Genomic DNA, 21,208 nt, shown 5'->3' with positions numbered 1-21,208 from the left:
GACTTAAATAGCGTTGATAGTGAAGTGCAAAGTGTCTGAAGCGCACAGTAATGAGATCTTTCTTGAAAGTATGGAAAATACGGCCAACTCGCTTTGATATAGCAATGTGTTTTACCAGTATAATTATAAAAGACATACACAACCAAAATAAACAAGAAGTAATTGTTGTATAGCTGTGTGTATTAAGCATTAAATAGTTTGAAAAATAATGATAATTATGATATTTATAATAATATTCTGAAGTATGCTATTAGATATATAATGTTAATAAATTTATAATATAATTTAATACTCAGGCTACTTTAAATTTAAAACTTAAAGATTTAATGCAGTTAATTTTATAGTTTATATTGAAGAGAAATTGGAGGAACGTAGATTACAATTAGATATTGAAGAACAAGCAATCTATATACAAGCACTCTGGACGCTAATTAGCATTCGCTCTAATTTTGATTAATTTATCATATCGTAATCTCGCTGGCTGACGAGATAACGCTGTAACGTTGTGACAGTAGTTACACGAGTAATAACGTGACAATAGCGTTCTGACGTAATACATCACATCCCTTTTGGTATGCGGACAATCGTGCGCATAACTATGTGCTCCATTTGCTGCATCAATTATTAACTGTATATCCCTATTTTCCTCTTAAAAATATGAATATTTTCTTAATGACTATCATATCAAAACTCAGTGATTATATAATGATTACAGTGATTATTTTAATAAAAAATTTATTATTATATTAAATTTTATTATATTAAATTATTATTATATTAAATTAGCTTTCTATTATTACTAATTTTAAAATAATTTTTGTATCTCGATTATAAATTATGAATTTAAAGCTCCATTCGAAAGAACACTATAAAATAATCAATACATATATTAATAAAGAAAATTTAAGATATCCCCCTGTTTGACACAGCGAATGTTTTAAAAGTAACTACTAGTAAGTACTAACGAAAGATGTTAAAAATGTTCTATTTTTCCTTCTATTTTTTTCCATAAAAAGCCATGAAATATTAATAAAATTATTTTATAAATTTTTTCGGCATTTTCGTACTTTCAAAGTATTTTACCGTCAAATATTTAAAACGTATTTTGCTGAACGTCATCAAATGTAAAGAAGAGAGAAATTTTGGTCAAAGAATCTTTAATTTTCTAAATAAATATTGTTACATTTTTTATTTCTATGTGTGTGTGTGTATATATATATATATATATATATATATATTATTTTTGCATTATTTAAATATTATAAAATGGAACACAAGATAAAAAAATTGAAAAAATTCTAAAGAATTATTGGAAGAATGGCATCGATTTTTCAAATATCTGCATGATTATTTCTTTTCAAACGTACGCGTGTGGATTTAAATTTAAATGGAAAAAGTTGGACAGTGCGAATTTTTCGTCACGAAACGATCGCAGCAATTTCCAGCGAACTGGCGGAAATGCGATCGACTTCCATCCTTGTGTTCCCCGAGGTACAATGGCGACTCAGACGCGGATCAAGCACGGTCTGGTCGGAATGGAGGGTATTGTTTCTATTGGCTATTATTTCCGCGTACGTTTCGCATGAAATCGCGCGTGCGCCAACGAGGAATCAAATCTAATAAAGAAACAAGCTAAATGCATGACTGTCAAATGAATTTGCAAGCAATTTTTATCTACTTATCGGCTGATACTTCGTTAAGAAAAAAAGCTATTTTGGATAAGAACGTAAAAAAAAAAAAAAAAAACACACAGATATAAATAAAAATTCACTGCTATTCAAACAAAGCATGTCTTATCAATAGAAAAATATTTGATTTGTTGAAATATCTTATTTTTTGAGTAAATAGCTAAAAGTTTTGTAGAATAAATATTTAGCTACTTGAAAGCTTTAAATGGCTATCTTGGATCAGGACGCCAGAAAACACAGAAATAAATAAGAATTCGCTGCTATTCGAACAAAACATGTCTTATCAATAGAAAAATATTTCATTTATTAAAATATGTCATCTTCTGCGTAGATAGTAAAAAGTTATGCTGCGTGAATATATGGCTATTTGAAGGTTTCAAATGGCTATACGATTTCCGTAGTATTTATTGCAGTGAGGAGAAATCCATAGTATAAATTTTTATATATGTTTCTCCTATCGATAAAATTGATCATTATTCACCACGATGGTTGTTACTAATCCTTATAGTCGTTTCGCACTTTTCTCCGACCGGTTGGATTGGAGCAACTGTAGCAGTTCACGATCGCGAACTTCTCTACGTTTTGTGACTAAGCTTACGAGCGCGTTTCGGTGCTCGTTTGCCCGTCAAAACTAGGAAGAACGAGCATGCAAATTGTCGGGCAGCCGCCATAAAACGGCGAAGCTTTTTCCGCCAAATGACGCCATCCGTTTGAAAGCGCGTCTATTTGGCGGCTGTTTCTCGAAGACCGACGTACATCCTTCTTTTGCATTATCATAGCATGAACGCCAGTAAGCCACCATTTAATCCTCGAGCTCTATAATAGAACTCCGAAAGCTTAGTTGCGAAAGTAATGATAAATTTATCGACTTAAAATGACACACAATCGCAAAAACAAGTATCAATTAATTTTGATATATTATAGAAATTTTATTTTATTTTAATGCTTCAAAATTAAAATAACTAATGTTAATCTAAAATTTATAGCTAAAGAAATAAAAATTTATAAAGAGTAATAATGTTTAAAGCAATATAAATGTATTTTATTTAAATGTAATATTTTAAACATGGAACAACGGATAACTTCTCGTAGTTTTGAAATAAGTAAAATTAATTTTTTATTTTTTATTATTAATTTCATCTCTCATATGTTTGTTATTATTTCAGTTTAACTTCGAAGAAAGTATCGCTTAATTCGACTTACGCAAAATCCACTCAATTCACGCTCGTTAAATTATTAGTGGCAGTCGACGAATGACAGGGACATAAATCACCTGGCACCCCGGGGTATCTATCGGTGGAAGCTATTTTTCTAAATCGCATTCATAAATACCTGTTGCGTATGAGCGTTCACGCGAAAAGCGCATGCATAACCAGCGCAGCGGTGCATATTTTAGAGGTACAAATAATTTAATTGCGCTTTAGCGGGTGCGAATATTAAGCCGCCTCGTGTTAACCATGCTCTACGACTACGACAGCTGACAGCCGTAAACTTTGCAATGAATATTTTATTGCTGTAGTGCGTTCTATGTACTACAAGCAGTGCGTATCTGTACATAGCGGAATAAAAAAATCTCCAAGAAATATCAAAAAATTCAACGCATTTGGACCGCAGAAAATGCAGCAAAAATGAAAACAAACATTTTTATTCCTACTTGCTATTTTGTACAAACGTTGTATAAATGTATTATACAACAGAAGAAATATACAACAGTAAAGATAAGTTACGATATCATATGTACGTATATATACATATGTACGTTGTGTGTGTGTGTGTGTGTGTGTGTGTGTGTGTGTGTGTGTGTGTGTGTGTGTGTGTGTGTGTGTGTGTGTGTGTGTGTGTGTGTGCGTGTAATAAAAAGAAATACATAATATGTAATGTGTCATGTTAGTCATATTGTTATAGTCATATGCAGAAAATTTCAGAATCATTAATTATATTTTATTATATTCACATATTTAAATAATCTTTTACTAATTCAAGGTAACGTTTTTTTCCATGAGCAATTTATTTTATTTAAAGTTAGTTTTATTAATACAGAAAATAACTTTAAACAATTTATTAATTTATCAATTTATATTTTTATATTTTAATAAAATTATATTTTACAATAAATTCTAATTGCTTGTAAATTAAATTTAAAAATTCTGAAATTTTTTCTTTTTATATAACATTTATTCTTTTTTCTATAACATTTTTTTCTATAATTTTGTTTATTTACAATTTGTAAAAATTATAATATAACATTGTAAGAGTAAATAAAGTTTCATGATTCTGTTTAATTTTAACGCAGTCTGTATAAAACTGTTTCATTGCATCAAATTTCTCGTTATTATAGTTAATTCTCTTTTAATAGTTATACATAGACGAATGCAATTTGTGCTGTGAGCACAGCAATTAAAATTTATTATTATTTATTTTATCTTTCATCTTTTATTATACTTTATAATGACGACAAATAGCGTAAATAAATAACACGTAATTTCTGCTCCGATTATTAAAGTCGATCGAATGAATGTGCAATTAAAATTAATTGCGATACATGCAAGCAGCATGTGTATTTTCTATTTAAATTTATTTTATTCTTCCATTTATTTTTCCATTTTCAAGGTATCGTAATTTATACAAAACGCGGGAGATAAACGCCATAGATTTTCGGGGAGGTCACGTTTACCGTTGGCGAAGAATTCTCAGAACAAAGCATTACAACGAGAAAGAAATCGGACAAAACGGATAATCTCCGTCCAGGATTGGCGGAGCCTTCGTTCCAGATTTTTTTGTTAGTCCTCGACGTTTTGTTTCACATCGTTTTGCCCTCCTTTCTTCGCTCATTAGACGGGGTGCTCCCCAATTAGCCGGTAAAGGATTGTCGCGACAGGGGTAGAGAGAAGCCTCGTTTCGAAACCATGCGCCAGACCTAGCTTTAATTAAATAATTCGTTTCATCGTCTTGCAGTTTCTCTATATCTCTGTCATGGCATAATTTAACCCTAGAACCGGAATTTCTAGTGCATTAAAATTGTTTTTCTTTTATTTCGATAAAATTATCCTACTAAAAAACGAATATATTTTTTCTTCTATTTAAAATATGGACTAAAAATAAAAGTCTGAATATCTTTCATCTCATGCAATTCCAGTAATGCATATTTAGCAATTAAAATATATATATATCTAAAAATTAATTTATTGGTAGTTTTCCACCGTAAATATTTTTATCAAACTTTCCAATCAGTTTTTTACTTATATGTATTTCTTTGTATTGAAGTCAAATTACATTTTAAGTAAAAAATTATTTAGACGAGAACAATTATCAATTTATTGTGATGATTACAGTCAAAGAAACTTTTTATTAAAAAATTAAGATGAAGTAGTTAATGGTACAAATTATTTGTTATTTGACTAATTGCTTAAGTTGTTCATTAGACATTTTATGATCCCAAATAAAGATCTAAGAACTTGCTAAGAGGAAAGACGTGTGTTTTGTGGCACGCAGGACTTTGAGGGAAAATTTTCTTATAATGCCTTTTTCCAACTTGCTTTCCGTTCTTCATTCCTCCTCGATTTTCTTCTTCTCTCCTGTGAACTTCTCTTTGGACGAGCGGTGGAGGAGAGAACTGTAAAGCGGGGTCGTATTCTCATTTTCTCTCCGTACGAGATGGAGAAATAGCAATCACGACGAGTGACGCGGTAGAAACTCTGATTCGACATGGAAAAATCCTCCAGTTTCGTTTTCATTCAACTCTTTCTCCTTTCTTATCAACGTATCGATTACTTCAAGTGAATTAAAACACAGATACTAATTATGTGATAAATAGTATTACGAAGATAGTGACAAGTGATATAGTGATAGAGACAAGTGATTATTGTAAAGAGGTATATCAAACGAAATGTTTCTTCAACATTTTTTTTGTGAAGAATGTAATTTTTTGCAAGAGTATATTATTTCCGCTCAACGTTATTATACGACAGACCTTTTAACTATCAGATAGCGATTAAGGTCGTTTCAGTAACGATCGTTGTAGAAGGTTTACGAAAATTTTCTTTTTCATGGTGAGCGAATCCCGCTTGAAGGAAATCGTCTTCGATCGAATTACAGCGCGAGAGAGCCTTTTAAAAGGATCCGCAAGGAGCCTAGCATCCTGGAAATGGACGAGGTGGCGCGCGGGCTGATAGATTTTGAACGTCGGTTTCGCAAATCCTCTGCGTATCGATGGGTCCTTGCAAATCCCCCAACGATCCTTGGGATGAATTTCGTTCGTAGGATCGATCGCGACCCGTCCGCAACGTCTGTTTTCACTTCGCCGGTAGATTACAAGTTGCTATCTCGAGGGAGTTTTTACGAATTCGTGAGAAACTGATTCTCCCCCTTCTTCCATATCTTTATTTCTCCTTTTTCCGTGTAAAGTTTTCCGCCATGATTTTTTTTTTTTTATTATTATACGTCGTTATTATATAGAAGAAATCTTGAAGAATCCTCGAACGATCTAATATGATTTTGGTTTTGAGTTGTTGGAAAATTGGTTTACGAACCGACAAGAGTAAGTGTAAAAGGAGTTACAGAAAGATGCCTGCCTTCAGGACAGGATATTGCTGGCGAACATGAAAAAGTAGGAAAATTGTATTGTGAACAAACGTGGTGGCGCGTTACTGTGCATATGGTGCGCGTGACATGACTGGAATATTTCGTGCTGCTCACGTCATCGACGAAACCTTCTCGTCCTTTGGCCTATGTACGCGACCGCCATACAGTTATGAACGGATTATGAATACGAACCAATCCCGAAAACGTAACACATCTAATTGACCAAAGATTTTTTCAGTTGCTTGTTACCAGAAAGTTCAATTACTCTCTAATTGGTATCTCAATTATTAAAGTAGATTATTAAAATCAGTACAGAAAATGAATTGATAAAAAAACCTAATTCTCTGTTGTATAAAATGGAAATAAACATTAAATATTTCATAAATATAATATCATTAGAATACTATTATATAAAATCTTTTGTAAATTTTATTTCATAACGATAATTCATATTGTAAAAACGTTTTTGTTCGAAAATGTAATTCTACAAACATAATTTTAAAACATTTAATATTGACTTTAAAAATATAATATTGATTTTACGTATGTTATAAGCAATTAATTGCCTATCCATTATATCATAAATAAAAGCTAGTAGATATTACAATATTAGCAGCTTATAAAGTTAAAATATTTTAACTCAACTGGTATAGTTGGTGTAAAAAACAAGTCTGCTTATTTTAAAATATTTAATATTCTTTTCCCATTTGTTTATGAAAAAACCATTATGTATATCACGTTTAATCTACTGCAAATAATTTCTTCTCTCGCAATTTATTTGTTGAGCAAAAAATAAAAAAATAAAAAAAGATATATTTGAAAAGTTTAATAGGATATAAATGAAAAAATGGCGGGAATAGGAGCTAATCGATTAGCTCTGCGAATAATTTTAGTATAAATTGAAATAGGATTGGGTTCGTAACAGCTGTCATAAGAGACATCGATTGCAAACGATGCGGTAACGACGACACCCTTATTATATTCGATGTACGTGCACTGGTTCTATTGTAAATGGAATCTTCCTATTATTTTCTGTGAATTGTAACGTGTGTTTCACACTTTGATGAAAGCTTTTTTTCGCAACCACAGGAAATGTATGATAAAATGCGTTTCTCATTTATATTATGATATTTTATCTTTATTATATTTTATGAATAGAAGTATTTAATATATCTCTTTAATCCAAAAGTGTTAAGTGAGAAGAAATGGAAGAAAAAAAGAGTATAATTTACAATACTCATAAAATATAGCAATCAATACTCATAAAAAATTAATACAAGTAAATTTGCGATATAATACTTGCGTTTGTTTCGCGTCAACTTTATTTTTAGAAATATTAATTACAAATTCTATTTTTCCATTCCATTAACTCATTTAATATCTTAGGATTAAGCAAATAAAGCATCTAGTAATTATTTTAATAAAAGGTTCCCATCCTGGGAGTTATTATATAAACTAGAAAGTTGAGTTTGTCTTGATAAAAAAAGAGAAACATTGCTGGTCGCGGAATAGGATCTCGATAAAATAAACGGAATATCTAATTAAAAAATAAGACCAGTTTTACTGGTCTTTATCGCACACAGTATCCCGTTTATTGAAAACAAAGCGTTTATATTTTAGAAAAAAAAACTAGGTTATCGCTTCAATAATGTATAATGTACAATAGCTTCAGTAATAGTAAATTTCTCATGGTGCATCCTGTTGGAACACATCCTGAGTAAAAAAGGGTACTAAAGGGTAACTAAATAATTAATGCGCGAGCATAATCGCAAGTGTAACAGTTGAAATGTTGGCAACCTCTAACTGTTTATTCAGAGTAATTATGGATGCACTTGGATAGAGAAGGATTCTATCTGTTTTACGATAGTAAACAACAGACGCGTCCCGCGAGATAAAGGCGAAATGTTAGATGCCGCCAGGTTGGGACAGCATCACAAACAACGGGCGGCAGCGCGATAGTCTCGCGATTCGACTGATTATTCTACCGACGGGATCTCCGCGTACATATTTACTCTACGGAATTTCTCCGGGAATTGTAGGGTCTCTCTCTCTCTCTCTCTCTTTCTCTCTCTCTCTCTCTCTCTCTCTCTCTCTCACACATACTGTCATCTACCACGCGCGCTAATCGCTCATTCGTTGATCGATTATCGATCTGGCCGCGTTTTCGCGTGACGAATTTACATGGAAATGAAGATTTGCAGATAAATTCTTTAAAGATAAATTCGAGATTTATTACGCGACGTCACACATTTCGCTGGTTAATACGAGTACGAGTTATTTATCTCCATACACATTGCGGTTGACATAATAAAGATAATAAGAGAGATAAAGTGAAACAATTTTATTTCTATTATTATGCAAATACATGCATAATAACAGAAATAAAAAATTTTTAAATTAACTGTTGCCGTATAAAATATAATATTATTTATCTTTGTGAAATAAATAATATTATATTTTGTACGGCAACAGTTAATTTAAAAATTTTTTTATTTCTGTTATTATGCCAAAGAATTTAATCGTTTAACAATAAAAATGTGTAATTGAACGCGATCAAAATTAAAATTCAAAGTGGTTTCGTATCTTAAGAAATAATAATTTATAAAAGTCGGAGACTACATTAATTTACGAGATATTTCATGAATTTTTAATCTAGTACATATGTGTACTCGCACTTTTGTCGGAAAGAGCCTGCAACCATACTGATAGTGGACAGACGTCGTATCGGAGCACATCGCGATAGAGAACAATAATGTAACACCGTGCATATAACGTAATCTGTGCATAATTGAACGTAAACACGTTGATAATTTGAACCAGCAATGGCGAACGTACGATGCTAGAGAGACAGAAGGAAAACAATGATCGCGCGGTTACATGAGAATCCCGCGCCATCAACAAACGAATAATTGCCTTTGCTAAACTTGCATTCTTGCAATGGATTGCAATTAATGGAGCTAAACACCCGCAGGAATGATAAGTTTGATTACTATTTTAATGAATCGCGATTGAAGGATACAAAACAAAAATAAGTCCGTAGAACGGTATTATCGTATAAAATTGATTAATTCCGAATAACGCAGTTCGTAAAAACAATTTTTATTTAATATAAATACTTGTATGAATTAACTTAACTCAGTGGATTTTTGAAACTTCGGTATTGTTTTTTTATTTGTTGTTCGCTTACCTGAGGATAATCGCCGTCCTTCATCTGATAGTCGAACACATAAAAGTAAGTCTTGGGCATTGGTTCCTCCTCGCTGTCGAGAATCGGTGCAATGTGAGGGTTGTTCGGTTTCTTCGTGTGTCTCAGGGTGAAGAGATCCCCGGTTTGTACGAGCGGCGCCACAAACTGTGCGTCGCTCAACGCCTGTACACACGCATCCTTCGTGTTGACGGGATGCTGAACCGTTCGCTCCCAGTCTGTGTATTCATTCACCACCTATGTACAAAAGAAAAATTCCAAATCTATCATTTATATCGTTTAAATGTAGCGAGAAGTTGTTGAAAAATCAGGAGTGAACGTTGAACGATTTTCATTGGAACGATTATCTTTTTATTATATGTTAAAAACGAATTTTTCAAGGCGTTTTATAAACATACATACTACATACCGATAAAAATAGACTAAATTTTTAATTTGAATTTAAATAATTTAATTTGAATATAATTATTTCTTTACAATACAACTTTTTGCATACGCACAATTAAGTATTAAATAAATTTCAAAATTAAAAATCTTGCAGTGTTCTACATATAACACCGAGCTTGTCTTCCCTTATGGATGTAAATCAGCAACGCATTTAACTACGCCTTGTACCCTCTATTGGTGCTCGTAAAAATATATTGTCATAGTTATAATCATTTAATTGGCTATAATCATTAAGTAATGTTTGGCCAGAGTTTCGCTCTCTTGCTACGGACCGATAACGCACCGGGCAAATGGAATTGCATCATCGGTGTATTTCGACAAAACGCAATGTTCGCGATTCAATTGTTATGTGGAACGTAACAATTACGTTCTGCGATAAATTTCGCGCGAATGCAACGATATACGCGCCGCAAATATGCGCGGCACATACCGTTGGCAATAAATATAATTCATCCTTACACTTTGTAGATTGCGAGCTTCCTATTTCCGAAGATTTTTTTATCGGAAAATAATTCTAGGAAAGTAATTCTAGGAAAGTAGGTTCAAGGTTAGATCTTTTTTAGATATAGTTTTTTAGATTTAATAAAAAATATTGAATGTTTTTATTTAATATAAATTTCAGATTAGATATCTTAAGAAATCAAAATATAAGTCAGAGACATTCAAACTCATAATTGCAAAGATCGAATAAAAGATTTAAGAATAAGAACAAATATAGTATTAAGATTTCATTCGCACATTTTTAAAAACAAAGTAATATAATAATTCAATTGATTTACTTAATATGATAATTGTAAAGAATGTGAAATTTGTCAAAAATGTCAAAATTAAAATCACAGAATATTTTATTTAATATAAATAATTACTAATGATCGCGCAGCTATTTCATTACATGTAAATATTATGTTATTTAATTAATTAAATATAAAATATAAAAACTACAAATATAAAAACTGATTTACCGTATAAAATATTTCAGTGAGATGATACACGTAGGCGTTTCTCACATATGTGCGGATGATTCTATCTCTTCTTTCTCCCTCGAAACCTTGCAAAACATCTTTTTCCGCAAATTTCCATAAAGCTTCACTCGTTGTCACACCGAACAATAAATCGTATTTGTTGTTGCTCGTAATTGGTGCACCGTGTTCAGCTTTTTTTGGAAGAGGACTAAAATCAATCATTACAATTTTAATTTAACACTTATAACTATGTCAAATAAAGCATGTAATGTATTTTTAATATAACATTTCTATTTTTATATATACTCCATATAAAATACGTAAAAAATTAAGTTAAAGAAAATTTAGTAAAAAAAAAAATTAGAATTATTAACAAATTTAAGAAAAATGAATATTTAATTAACATTTTTATCGTTTAAAAATGTAGAATAATGAAAAAAATAATTTGTATAATCAAGATATAAAAATCATTAGTACTTGTTAAATCTGAAAATTTTGCGGTTCACGATTGCAGACGGAAAACGTAACTTGGTTGGAAGTAAAGATGATAACATGAACTCGCTCCATGGTTTCCGGCATGAACGTGGTGCGATCTTCGATTGTAAGTATGCTAATGACGTTGTAGAGTTGGGGCAGGTCGTTTACAATCGTGTTAATGAACCACGCTAATGTTCGCGGTGGAACCGGCTCGTTTAGCTCCCTTTTTCCATTTAACGAGAAAACTCCGAGATCCGTCAGACGGAAGACGGAAGGCGGAATTATTGTGGAAGCCGACGTTAAGTACGAGACCCCTCTCCGGGCAAGAAAGCAAAGCCGAGCCCGGAAGTGCACACATCAAAATAACTTTTCCGCCGCTTCACGGATTTCCTTTGCTACCGCGAAAGAAAATGTAGAAATATACGCCGCATTACCATAAAACTCTATTAAGCCCATTCTACCGGAATCCAAGGATTTTCCCCTTTTCCCTCTTTTTCCTCACTGTCTCCAGATTTTTATCCTTTTTCCCATTTGCGCTATGACCATACCCAAAATGGCACTAAAAGTTCGCGATGTCAAACATTTTATCATACTTTTTATTCTCCGTTAGTAAAGTTAATAGAAAAATTGAAAAATCTGTGGAAACATATATTGATGTAGAAAAATTCAAGAATTTTGAAGAAACTAAACTTAAATAATTTCCAAAATTGAAAATTAGTGAAATTTCTTGTTTATAGAAAGAATCTTTTTTAAAAATTATAAAATAATACACATTTGAAATCTTAAAAATTAATAGATATCATTACTTACCCGAATCCTTGAAATTCAGGACCGAGATAGGACAATAGATCTTTTTGGAAGTCTGGCTTGATGACGACACCATCAACGCTTGGACCAAACGCACTAAGAAATGTTGGAGGTTGTATATCGACTTGCATTAATTCTTCCAGACTACTTTCTCTTAGACAATCGACTATAAGCTCATTGTCTTTGAGAAGATCATCAGGAATGGAGCAGTTGATAGCTTTGGCTAATTTTAAAGCATACGATACAGGATCTTCTACCACTGCCCAAGATGAAAGAGCACTGCCTGACAAGAGTATAGCTCGTTTGAATAATCCTGCGAATAAAAAAAATCTCTCGTGATTATTTTGTGTATTTGTCAAAAATATATTTATTATATTATTACATAAATAAAAGTTCTTCAAAAATTCGTTTTTTAAAATATACTTCTTACATATTCAAAATTATTATTTATTTTATCTTATCTTGTAATTTATTTTAAGTGTTCTCTCTCTCTCTCTCTCTCTCTCTCTCTCTCTCTCTTAATTTATAATTCCTTCGATGATCCAATTCTTCAGAAGCATGATATTTTAAATCGTAATGTCTAATGCCAGAAGAAATGCGATACGATTGCGACGTTGAAGATTATACAAGTGGATTGTTTAAGTAGGAAATTATGCCGACAAAAATAGCTGCAAATGGATGGATGCCACGTCATTACTCTTAGTGAGAAAAGAAAGACAAACCAAAGTCTTTCTTGAATCTAAAGAAAGAGATGGCCGACGACCATAATTATCCGAGAAGAAAATCTCGCGTGGATTCACATAAATGTTACTTGCCTAAGGGAAAACGGGATGCTCTGTTTTGTTCATAACATCCATCAGTGGTTATACTAAAATATTACGCTAAAATGAAAATTATTTTTTTCTTTTGTATAAAATTATATTTCTGTTCTCTTTTTTTATTAAACATTTTGTTGCCATTTCTGCATTCATTTCACATTCGTTTACTTATCAAAGTTATGTAGCTTTGAAATTTTTATTTATAATTAAAAAAGCTTTAAAAAGAACATTTATAATTATTATTTTAAATAATTAAGAAATCTCATAACAGTTGCAAAAATTGGATTTTATTATTGATTATTCCAAAAACATTTTTCAGCACCTCTATAAGGGGTGGAAATATATTCCTCTCTATTCCTCTAATTTCAAGAAAGGGTGAAAAAGATATCAGAATGGGATATTTTCTACTATTATGCTTCAATTATTTCATTAACTTATCAAGTAAAATGAGAAACTTATCAAAGAAATTAATGTGAGAAAAGCAGAGAAGGAGAAGAAGGGAGAGAGAGAGGGAGGGAGGGAGAGAGAGAGAGAGAGAGAGAGAGAGAGAGAGAGAGAGAGAGAGAGAGAGAGAGAGAGAGAAGAGGTTTTTAAAGAGTAAAAGCAGGAAATAACAGGACGTCGTCGTGTCTCGAGACAGCCGTCTTGGAAAAATGGAATTCTCATTTCTATCCTCAGTGATACGGGAAAGAATAAAACATCCGTGGAGCCAGGAAGGTGAGAGAAGAGTTGGCATACCGAGATCCTTTCCGATCGGAGATCCTTCCATGCGCAAACAAATAAAAGGAAATAATGCTTTTTCTTTTGCGAAACAAACGAGTACAAGCGTTTTAAATAATAGAATTTGTAAATAAAGCGAGTTTTATGAGACGAGAAAATTTTATGACATTGACGTTAGATATTAGAATACAGAAAGAATTGGCATAAATTTTATATTTAATTACAAAAGAGAAAAGAAAAAAATACAAAATTGTCTTTTTCACTTTTTGTGAATCCATTAAAATAGTTGATGTTCTATCAATCTATTATTCTACTTTCCTATCTATCTTTCTATTATAAAATCATTCTAATTATTCATGTCACAATAAGTTAACTTGTTCTCTCTTCAGTCAGTCAATTGCATAATTATTTGAGTAATTTTTATCATTTGAAATATATTATGCTTCTTTAATTAACGAAATCATGGAACTTGACAAGGAACGTGAAACAACCGCGACGGATAAAAAGTGAGGGAGGAAACTCCCATCTCGGACACGCGTGGATGGCTGCACCCTTCTCATAAGGGAGGAAAGTATTTTCCAATAGCGCCCACGACGAAGGTGGCGCCGGTAGGAAGGGACGATATTTCACGCACATAATATCACGAGCGAAGAAGCGAGATAGAGCAAGGCTGAAAAGAGTGCGACGGAAAGAGGTAAAGAGAGATGAGGAGGCGGAAGGCTTTCCCTTATCCTCTCAACCGTGTCCATCTCTGGAGGGAGGGGGTTTGCGGGGGCTGTTAACCGTCGAACGTTAACCGTGAGCACGACCACGAAGATGGTCCACTGCTGCTGCTACTGGATGAAGATATAAAAGGAGACAGCCAATATCCTCGGCAATGTGTTACCGCGCCGATCCGCGCGTGTTCGTCCTCGAAAATATCGCGAATCCTGCAAAAGAGATGGAAGGGGTAGCGGATATCGGAGAAAGAAATTTCGAGCTGATATTTCTGCTGGTTTAAGCTACTTCTCATTTCTAAACTCCTTTCTCTCCTTTTTCTACAAGAAGGTATGCGTTATGAAGATGGCGATTCTTTCGCGACAGATGGTATATACGAGTGACGAAGTTTTCCATGGAGCATTTCAATCGCTAAATCTTGAGGTTTTCAGCAATCTGCCTCTGAGATTCCTGAAAGAATCCTCACATTCTCCAGTGACAGTATTTAATCTTATGGTATAATAATATGCAGAATATTTTATTATCGTAACGAAAGACATGTTTATATTTGTAATTTTACAGACGTTTTGTTCTTTCTATATTCCTATTTCAATTTTTAAGATATACAATATCCAGATGTATTTAGATTTAAATACATTATGCGATTATGTATAAAAAGTTGAGAACCATTGCTTGTTTCAATTCGTCCTCTTTTATCGCGAGAGAGTAACGGAATTTTTACAAAGACGAGCTCGACACACATAAGCTCGTTTCATCTTCTTCTTGAAGATCTTGTTAGCGGATTCGGTTGCAATTCGATAGATCGGTATAAATTCCTGCAAGCTTATAAGTCTATCGAGGAAAATTCATTTTAAAGATGAAAAGAGGAGAGGAGGAGAAAATTCCTCTCTTCTTATTTGCGAATACGTAATTGGTGCAATGCGTAATTAACTAACACGAAATAACGCACTGTAATGAAGCTCATGTAAAACTTGCTACTCTTCAATTATGTGTAATGCGAAAGCGCTTTTAATCATTTATGAGACGCGCGGGCGCGTTCTCTGAATAATTGCGAGTGCAACATGGCGGCAAATGGTTCAGAAATTTCGACCGGCTTCATTCTCGAGAAAATTTATTAATTACATCCGCCTGAATTTTATAATCTACAACTACAACCTACAATTGCTTTTAACGAAATCCTGGTTCTTCCAACTTTACTTCATATGTTAATTTATAAGCTTTCGCAGACTTTTTTGCCTACATTAATAGATATATTACATTTCAACTACATTAGAATTCGTATTAACTCTCAACAGCTTCAACCACTTACCCCGTATGACGGTGGGACTAATGGCGAGAAAATGCACGCAAGCGGCTCCAGTTCCTTGGCCCATAAGGGTGACATTTTCGGGATCACCTCCGAAACGTGCGATGTGCTCCTTAACCCAGTGTAGGGCAGCGATTTGGTCCATGAGGCCATAATTTGCAACCCTCGCCTTGGTCTGCGGCGCCACGTTGGCGTTCAGGAAGCCGAGCACGCCCAACCGGTAGTTCATGGTGACGATCACTTGGTCGGTGTAGCTGGCTAGGACGCTACCATCGTAGGGGTTTCCGCTGCCCCAGTCGTAGCTCTCACCATGAATGTACAGCAACACCGGATGCTTCCTGCTTCCGCCCTCCGCCATGCCTGCGACACAAAGGGATCGCGTCGCGACGCGACGCGTCGTTTTAGTTTCTCTTTTGCCAGCGGCAAGCTGAGGTGACAAAGACGACGGTGCCGGTGTTGTCGGCACCATCGTCTTCTTTGTTGCAAACATGTCGGGAACACGAAGGGTCTACCTGCCGAAGTGACTCATACCCGGACATGACCCGGTATTGTCCCATGTTCCGGACAAAATGCGGGCTGTGCAAGGTATTGTGAGATTATCGAACTTCTTTCAAATACTTGTTGTACAAAACAGGAAAAATATAAATAAAAACAAACATTTTGTCGCACGAGAAATTGCACAAAAGAGACTTTTTTCTAATAGAATATTCGTTATTGGATTCGTTAAATGACAAAAACATATGGATATCTTTTATTTTTTTAATTTGTTTGAAAGTTTAGTAAAATTGAAATGTAAATTTAATGGAATTCAATAATCATCTGAACATCATAATATTTAATGAATAAATATCTTTGTAATTTCAAAGCATATTTGTAATATACGAAATATTCGACATCTTATTTCGTTCTAGGACGTTTCTAGGATGAAAATTGGTAGGAATAAGACATGAAATTATCGAGCCGTAAAATTACAGAGAACCGCACTCGTACCATCTTTGCCAAGCTTTACGACAGCGGCTTCACTAATGCGTCTTTTTTAAAAGAAAAAAAAGAAATAATATCTTTGTATGAAAGGATTATTTGCCATCTAAGTATCTTTATTTTCAAGAAAAAGACATACAAGATAAACAGGAATTATGCATTTTAAATATTATATTTATAATTGTTTTTTGTCAATCATAGATTTCTTAACAAATAAAATAAATTTTTCTAGTTTTTAGAAGAAACAAAAAATTTTATATATCAGAAATATCCAAGTTTCCCTGGAGAATGTTCTTAATCTATAGTAGTACTTTTAGTTTTACTTCTGTATTTCTTTTTCACAAATTGACATTCTTTGAAAAGTTTTGCTCTTATTTCCTCTTTCTACCTCTCTTTCTTATACTGAATACAACTTTCTATATAAGTAGACACACGGTCAACATCACTCTTTGTTTCGATAAGAGCCACTTCCGTTTTACTTTCGCGACCATAACGACGAGAGTGGCGCGGTGGAGTGATGTGGCAAGTGGTCTATATTTCGCGATAAGGAACGTCTCCGGAGAGTCCTTCGATGAAAGGAATCTACAATTCCAATGTTCTTACTATGTGTACTTTCTGATGGTCCATGTATGTGAGATTCAGAAAATGTAGAAAGAAGTTTATTTTGATTGAGAATTTTACTTTTTGAGAGGAAAGATTTTGAAACATAATTTTTGAAAAATACGTATGAGATTTATAATTAATTTTATGTACGCAGCGTTAAGATACTATTTTTAATCAAGAATTAAATAAAAATTGTCGACAACATTATTGTATTTAAGGATATTTTGCGTAATTAATTCATAAAACATTATTTTTAGTAAAAAAGATACTTTGAAACATTATCTGGTCTTTTATCGGAAATCTATTAAACGTAGGATTTTTCTTTTCTTTTTTTATCTCATTCGGTGATTCTCTCCTTTTATATAGCGGCACAAATATCTTTTAAGCTTCTATCTTTTTTTTCGCAGCTTGATCTTGATGCTTATCAGATATTGCATTTCGGTATTCGATATTTTTAAATATTCGAACAGGTTGAGATTCTCTGATCCATCGAGAAAATTTTTCCCAAGCCGACCTCTGATTTTTCCCAACCTCTTCCGAAATTATCTCAGAATCTTAATCAGGTAAGTCTTCCGTCTCAAAGTACTTCGCAAGTTAGCAGATCCATTTTAAATCCGTTTTTCCTCATTGCACACACAGAATGTCTCTCGCGATACTATAACGAGGATAAACTACATAAAAGATGTTCTTTAAATTTGTACAAATATACTAAAAAATTTGTGTTAATTTTTTCAAAGATAAAAATACATTTCTTAAATATTAATTAATTATGTTTTCAATCGTAATATGTTGAATAAGAGATAAATGCATAACTATTATCCAATTGTAAAAATAATATATCTACATATTTGTAAAATAAATTTTAATTAAAGTAATGAAAGAATATGAATTAACCTTTTGAATTTAGATATTACGGGCATTTTATTTTGCATGATTTATCACAATCTTTCAAAAGATTTTTATATATTAAATATATAAAAACATATGTAAATATAAAAGCTTACATACATATACTACAAATGCAACATTTTCTCTCAAACAATTATTAGTAATGTATTATAGTTGTATTTATGTTAACATAATCCAAGAATATTTCTCAAAAACCGAGTCTTTTGAGCTTTTGAGCTTTTGTGGGTAGTAGTGAATTAATGGTAGGCGGGGCAGACATTAATCGAAGCGAACTGGAGATAAATTCGGCGATTGGACGAACGAGCCGGTGCACTCGAATGTTTCGAAATGGCCGCGATGCGAAAATGTTTAATGTTAACGCCAAAACTCGATATTATAGCGAGCTTTCTGCATTTACTGGAATACCCGATAAATCCCGTTCGGAAAATAGATTAGCGCGATAGGTCATCAGCGAGACTCCTCACGACATGCACGCATTGGTATCAATTTATTCATCCACCCCGCTTCCCTCCCATGATCAAAACAACGGATGTCAAACATGCCTGAAATAGTTTCAACTTTGTCTCCGCAGGCTTCGTATAATATGCATCGACATGATGCTCGTTAATTAACGTTGCCAGATGAGTTAATATTAACGAGCATCGATAATCGTACAAACACGTTGTGATGTTGACTTTCAATGGTCTTTCATCATTTCGAACACCATAACACATCAACAGAAATTGCTTTATGTAAAATATATTTTAACAAACTAAAATAACTAAACAATTAATATAAATGAGTCTAAATCTAAAATGTAATCTGACGTAACGATAGATGTAATACGCGTAACGGTTTACAAAAATGCGTGACATGTCTGTCCTTTTACAGAATAGTAGTAATCCGAGTTTAAAAGTCAAAGGGCGAATTTGTTAGCGTAACAATACGTCGCCGCCGGGTCGACCATTTTGCAATGATGTTATTCGTCCATCATCGGAAATCCGATTACTCAGTCCCGCTTTGGCCTGTGCTTTCGGAGTATCATTTTTACCTCGTTATTGTGACAATCCGGAATATAAAGCCCATTTTATATCTTTCACTTTTAATCATTCACATCATTCATAATCCATCGACAAAAGAAATTGTAAAAATTGAAAAGGACTATTCAAATGTATCAAATTGCACATTTTTATCTATATTTTATGTAATATTATACATTCCTTAATTCTTTATATGTGTTCTATTACATATGTTTTATTAACAATAATTTTATTTCCGTTTTATTTAAGTAAATAAAATTTTCTTTCAAGCTTTCGATATTTCCATAAGTTTTATACACACTGAAATTGTATAATACGTAACAGATGAGAACAGATGATTATCTAGGGTGAATAGTATAAATTCGGTGTAACGTAGATCAATTATTACATGTAATATTACGAGAGATTGCGTAGCTGTAACACAGTGAAACTTGCAGGCGGCTTCAGTAACTTTATCGCTCGCGACTCATTATGCACAAACAGAATCAAAAGTACGTAATTACATCGCGAACTTTGCAGTGCAAACTGCGACGGGCATAATCCGCACATAATGTGCGCAGTACGTGAAAGCAAATTAATTACTTCGTTCGTCGCAATATCGCCAGCAAGTTTGCAAACGCGTGGACAAAGCTTGGCTGTGCCAGATTTTGTTAAGTTTTAACAATAATTAATTTTGTTCGGTTTCTATAAAGTCTTCGTTATTTTATTAAAATTATTGACCTATTTTGACGCTAAAAATTAATGAAGCATTTTTAAATAAATTTCCATTAACCTTTGCCACATGTAAAGTTTTATTTAAACTCAAGCCGCATGACATTTCAAGAGCTAGCTGTGTTTCAGATTTATCTCCATAATTAATCTATACGTCGAGTTACGTTTAAAATTTACGTTTATTGAATCAACAAAAATGAGACACTGCAATTTAAAAGAGATAAACTGTCCTCCAAGCTCCAAGTAATCAACATTTAAAATATAAATTAATTAATTTTATTTAAAATAAAAGTTAACTCTAAATAACTATTTGATATCATTGGAATAATTACTGGATAAATAAATACTGGATAAATAAACGACACATTGAATGTATGTTTATTAAGAATTATAAAAATAAATTCTGAACATTGTAATTATGTTTTAATAATAACTATATTTTAAATAAAGCGCAATATAATGAAATTCAATAAGCAAATTTTAACATACGCGATTCTCATTATTTTAATTTATATTAACATAAAGATAATTTTTAATTTTAAAAGAATAATAAATTATTAATAAAATAATAGCAACAAGATAGATTGTTAAAAATAAGTCTCAAAATGCAAGAGTACTTCAACAACCTCAACAATAATATACATGTGAATTTTACCGTGTTTATTATGTAAATATCAAAGCAATAAATAATTTAATTTCTGCTAGAGTAATAATAATAATAATAATTATTATTATTATTGCAAAATCCCAGTCTATATACGATGGTGTAAATTAAGCGAACGACAGGTCAACAAAACGCTTTCAATGTATTACGAATGCATCTCGAGAGAGAGACTAAAGCGACAATGTTATCGCTTCATCAATAAATTTCATTCCATTTCATTAATTTAATAAAATCCATTCCAAACGTATACTCAATATGCCCATTATGAAAATGTTTTCAAACCTAAGAATGTTAGATGGATTTTTTCATCAATCTATAGTATAGCGAGTCAGAGGTTGTGTGTGCTGGATCTCTGAAATGTATTCATAAGAAGGAGCCCGTGTGCAGAAGCACGAATGCACATGTGTGTGTGTGTGTGTGTGTGTGTGTGTGTGTGTGTGCAAGCTCACATGCGTGGGACGGCACAGCTGGTCGAATCCGAATTCACCCAAGCTCCTCCAGCTCCTCCCTGCGTTATATCCCGCGGTCATAAACTCGCGGTATCTTCCTTTAGTGCGCGATAAAATAAACTACGATCACTGTGTTATCATGCG

At 32.8% G+C, this 21,208-nt stretch overlaps 1 protein-coding gene across 1 annotated transcript in view; it reads right to left on the bottom strand.

The window, feature by feature from the left end:
• The window catches only part of NLG-4 (neuroligin 4), a 187,911-nt gene that overhangs the window by 57,329 nt on the left and 109,374 nt on the right, over positions 1 to 21,208 (bottom strand). Inside the window, exons 5-8 of the mRNA XM_089077120.1 lie at positions 15,732 to 16,088; positions 12,171 to 12,480; positions 10,884 to 11,091; positions 9,457 to 9,711 (exon numbers count right to left, since the gene is read on the bottom strand). Of these exons, the coding sequence (XP_088933246.1) occupies positions 9,457 to 9,711; positions 10,884 to 11,091; positions 12,171 to 12,480; positions 15,732 to 16,088 (1,130 nt within the window). The remainder of the gene's footprint in view (positions 1 to 9,456; positions 9,712 to 10,883; positions 11,092 to 12,170; positions 12,481 to 15,731; positions 16,089 to 21,208) is intronic.

The sequence above is a fragment of the Pogonomyrmex barbatus genome, unplaced genomic scaffold (genome assembly GCF_055798465.1).
Source record: "Pogonomyrmex barbatus isolate J1 unplaced genomic scaffold, ASM5579846v1 scaffold2, whole genome shotgun sequence".
NCBI lineage: Eukaryota > Metazoa > Arthropoda > Insecta > Hymenoptera > Formicidae > Pogonomyrmex > Pogonomyrmex barbatus.
Note: the sequence above shows the minus strand (reverse complement) of the source record. Positions and strands in the feature narration are given on the sequence as shown.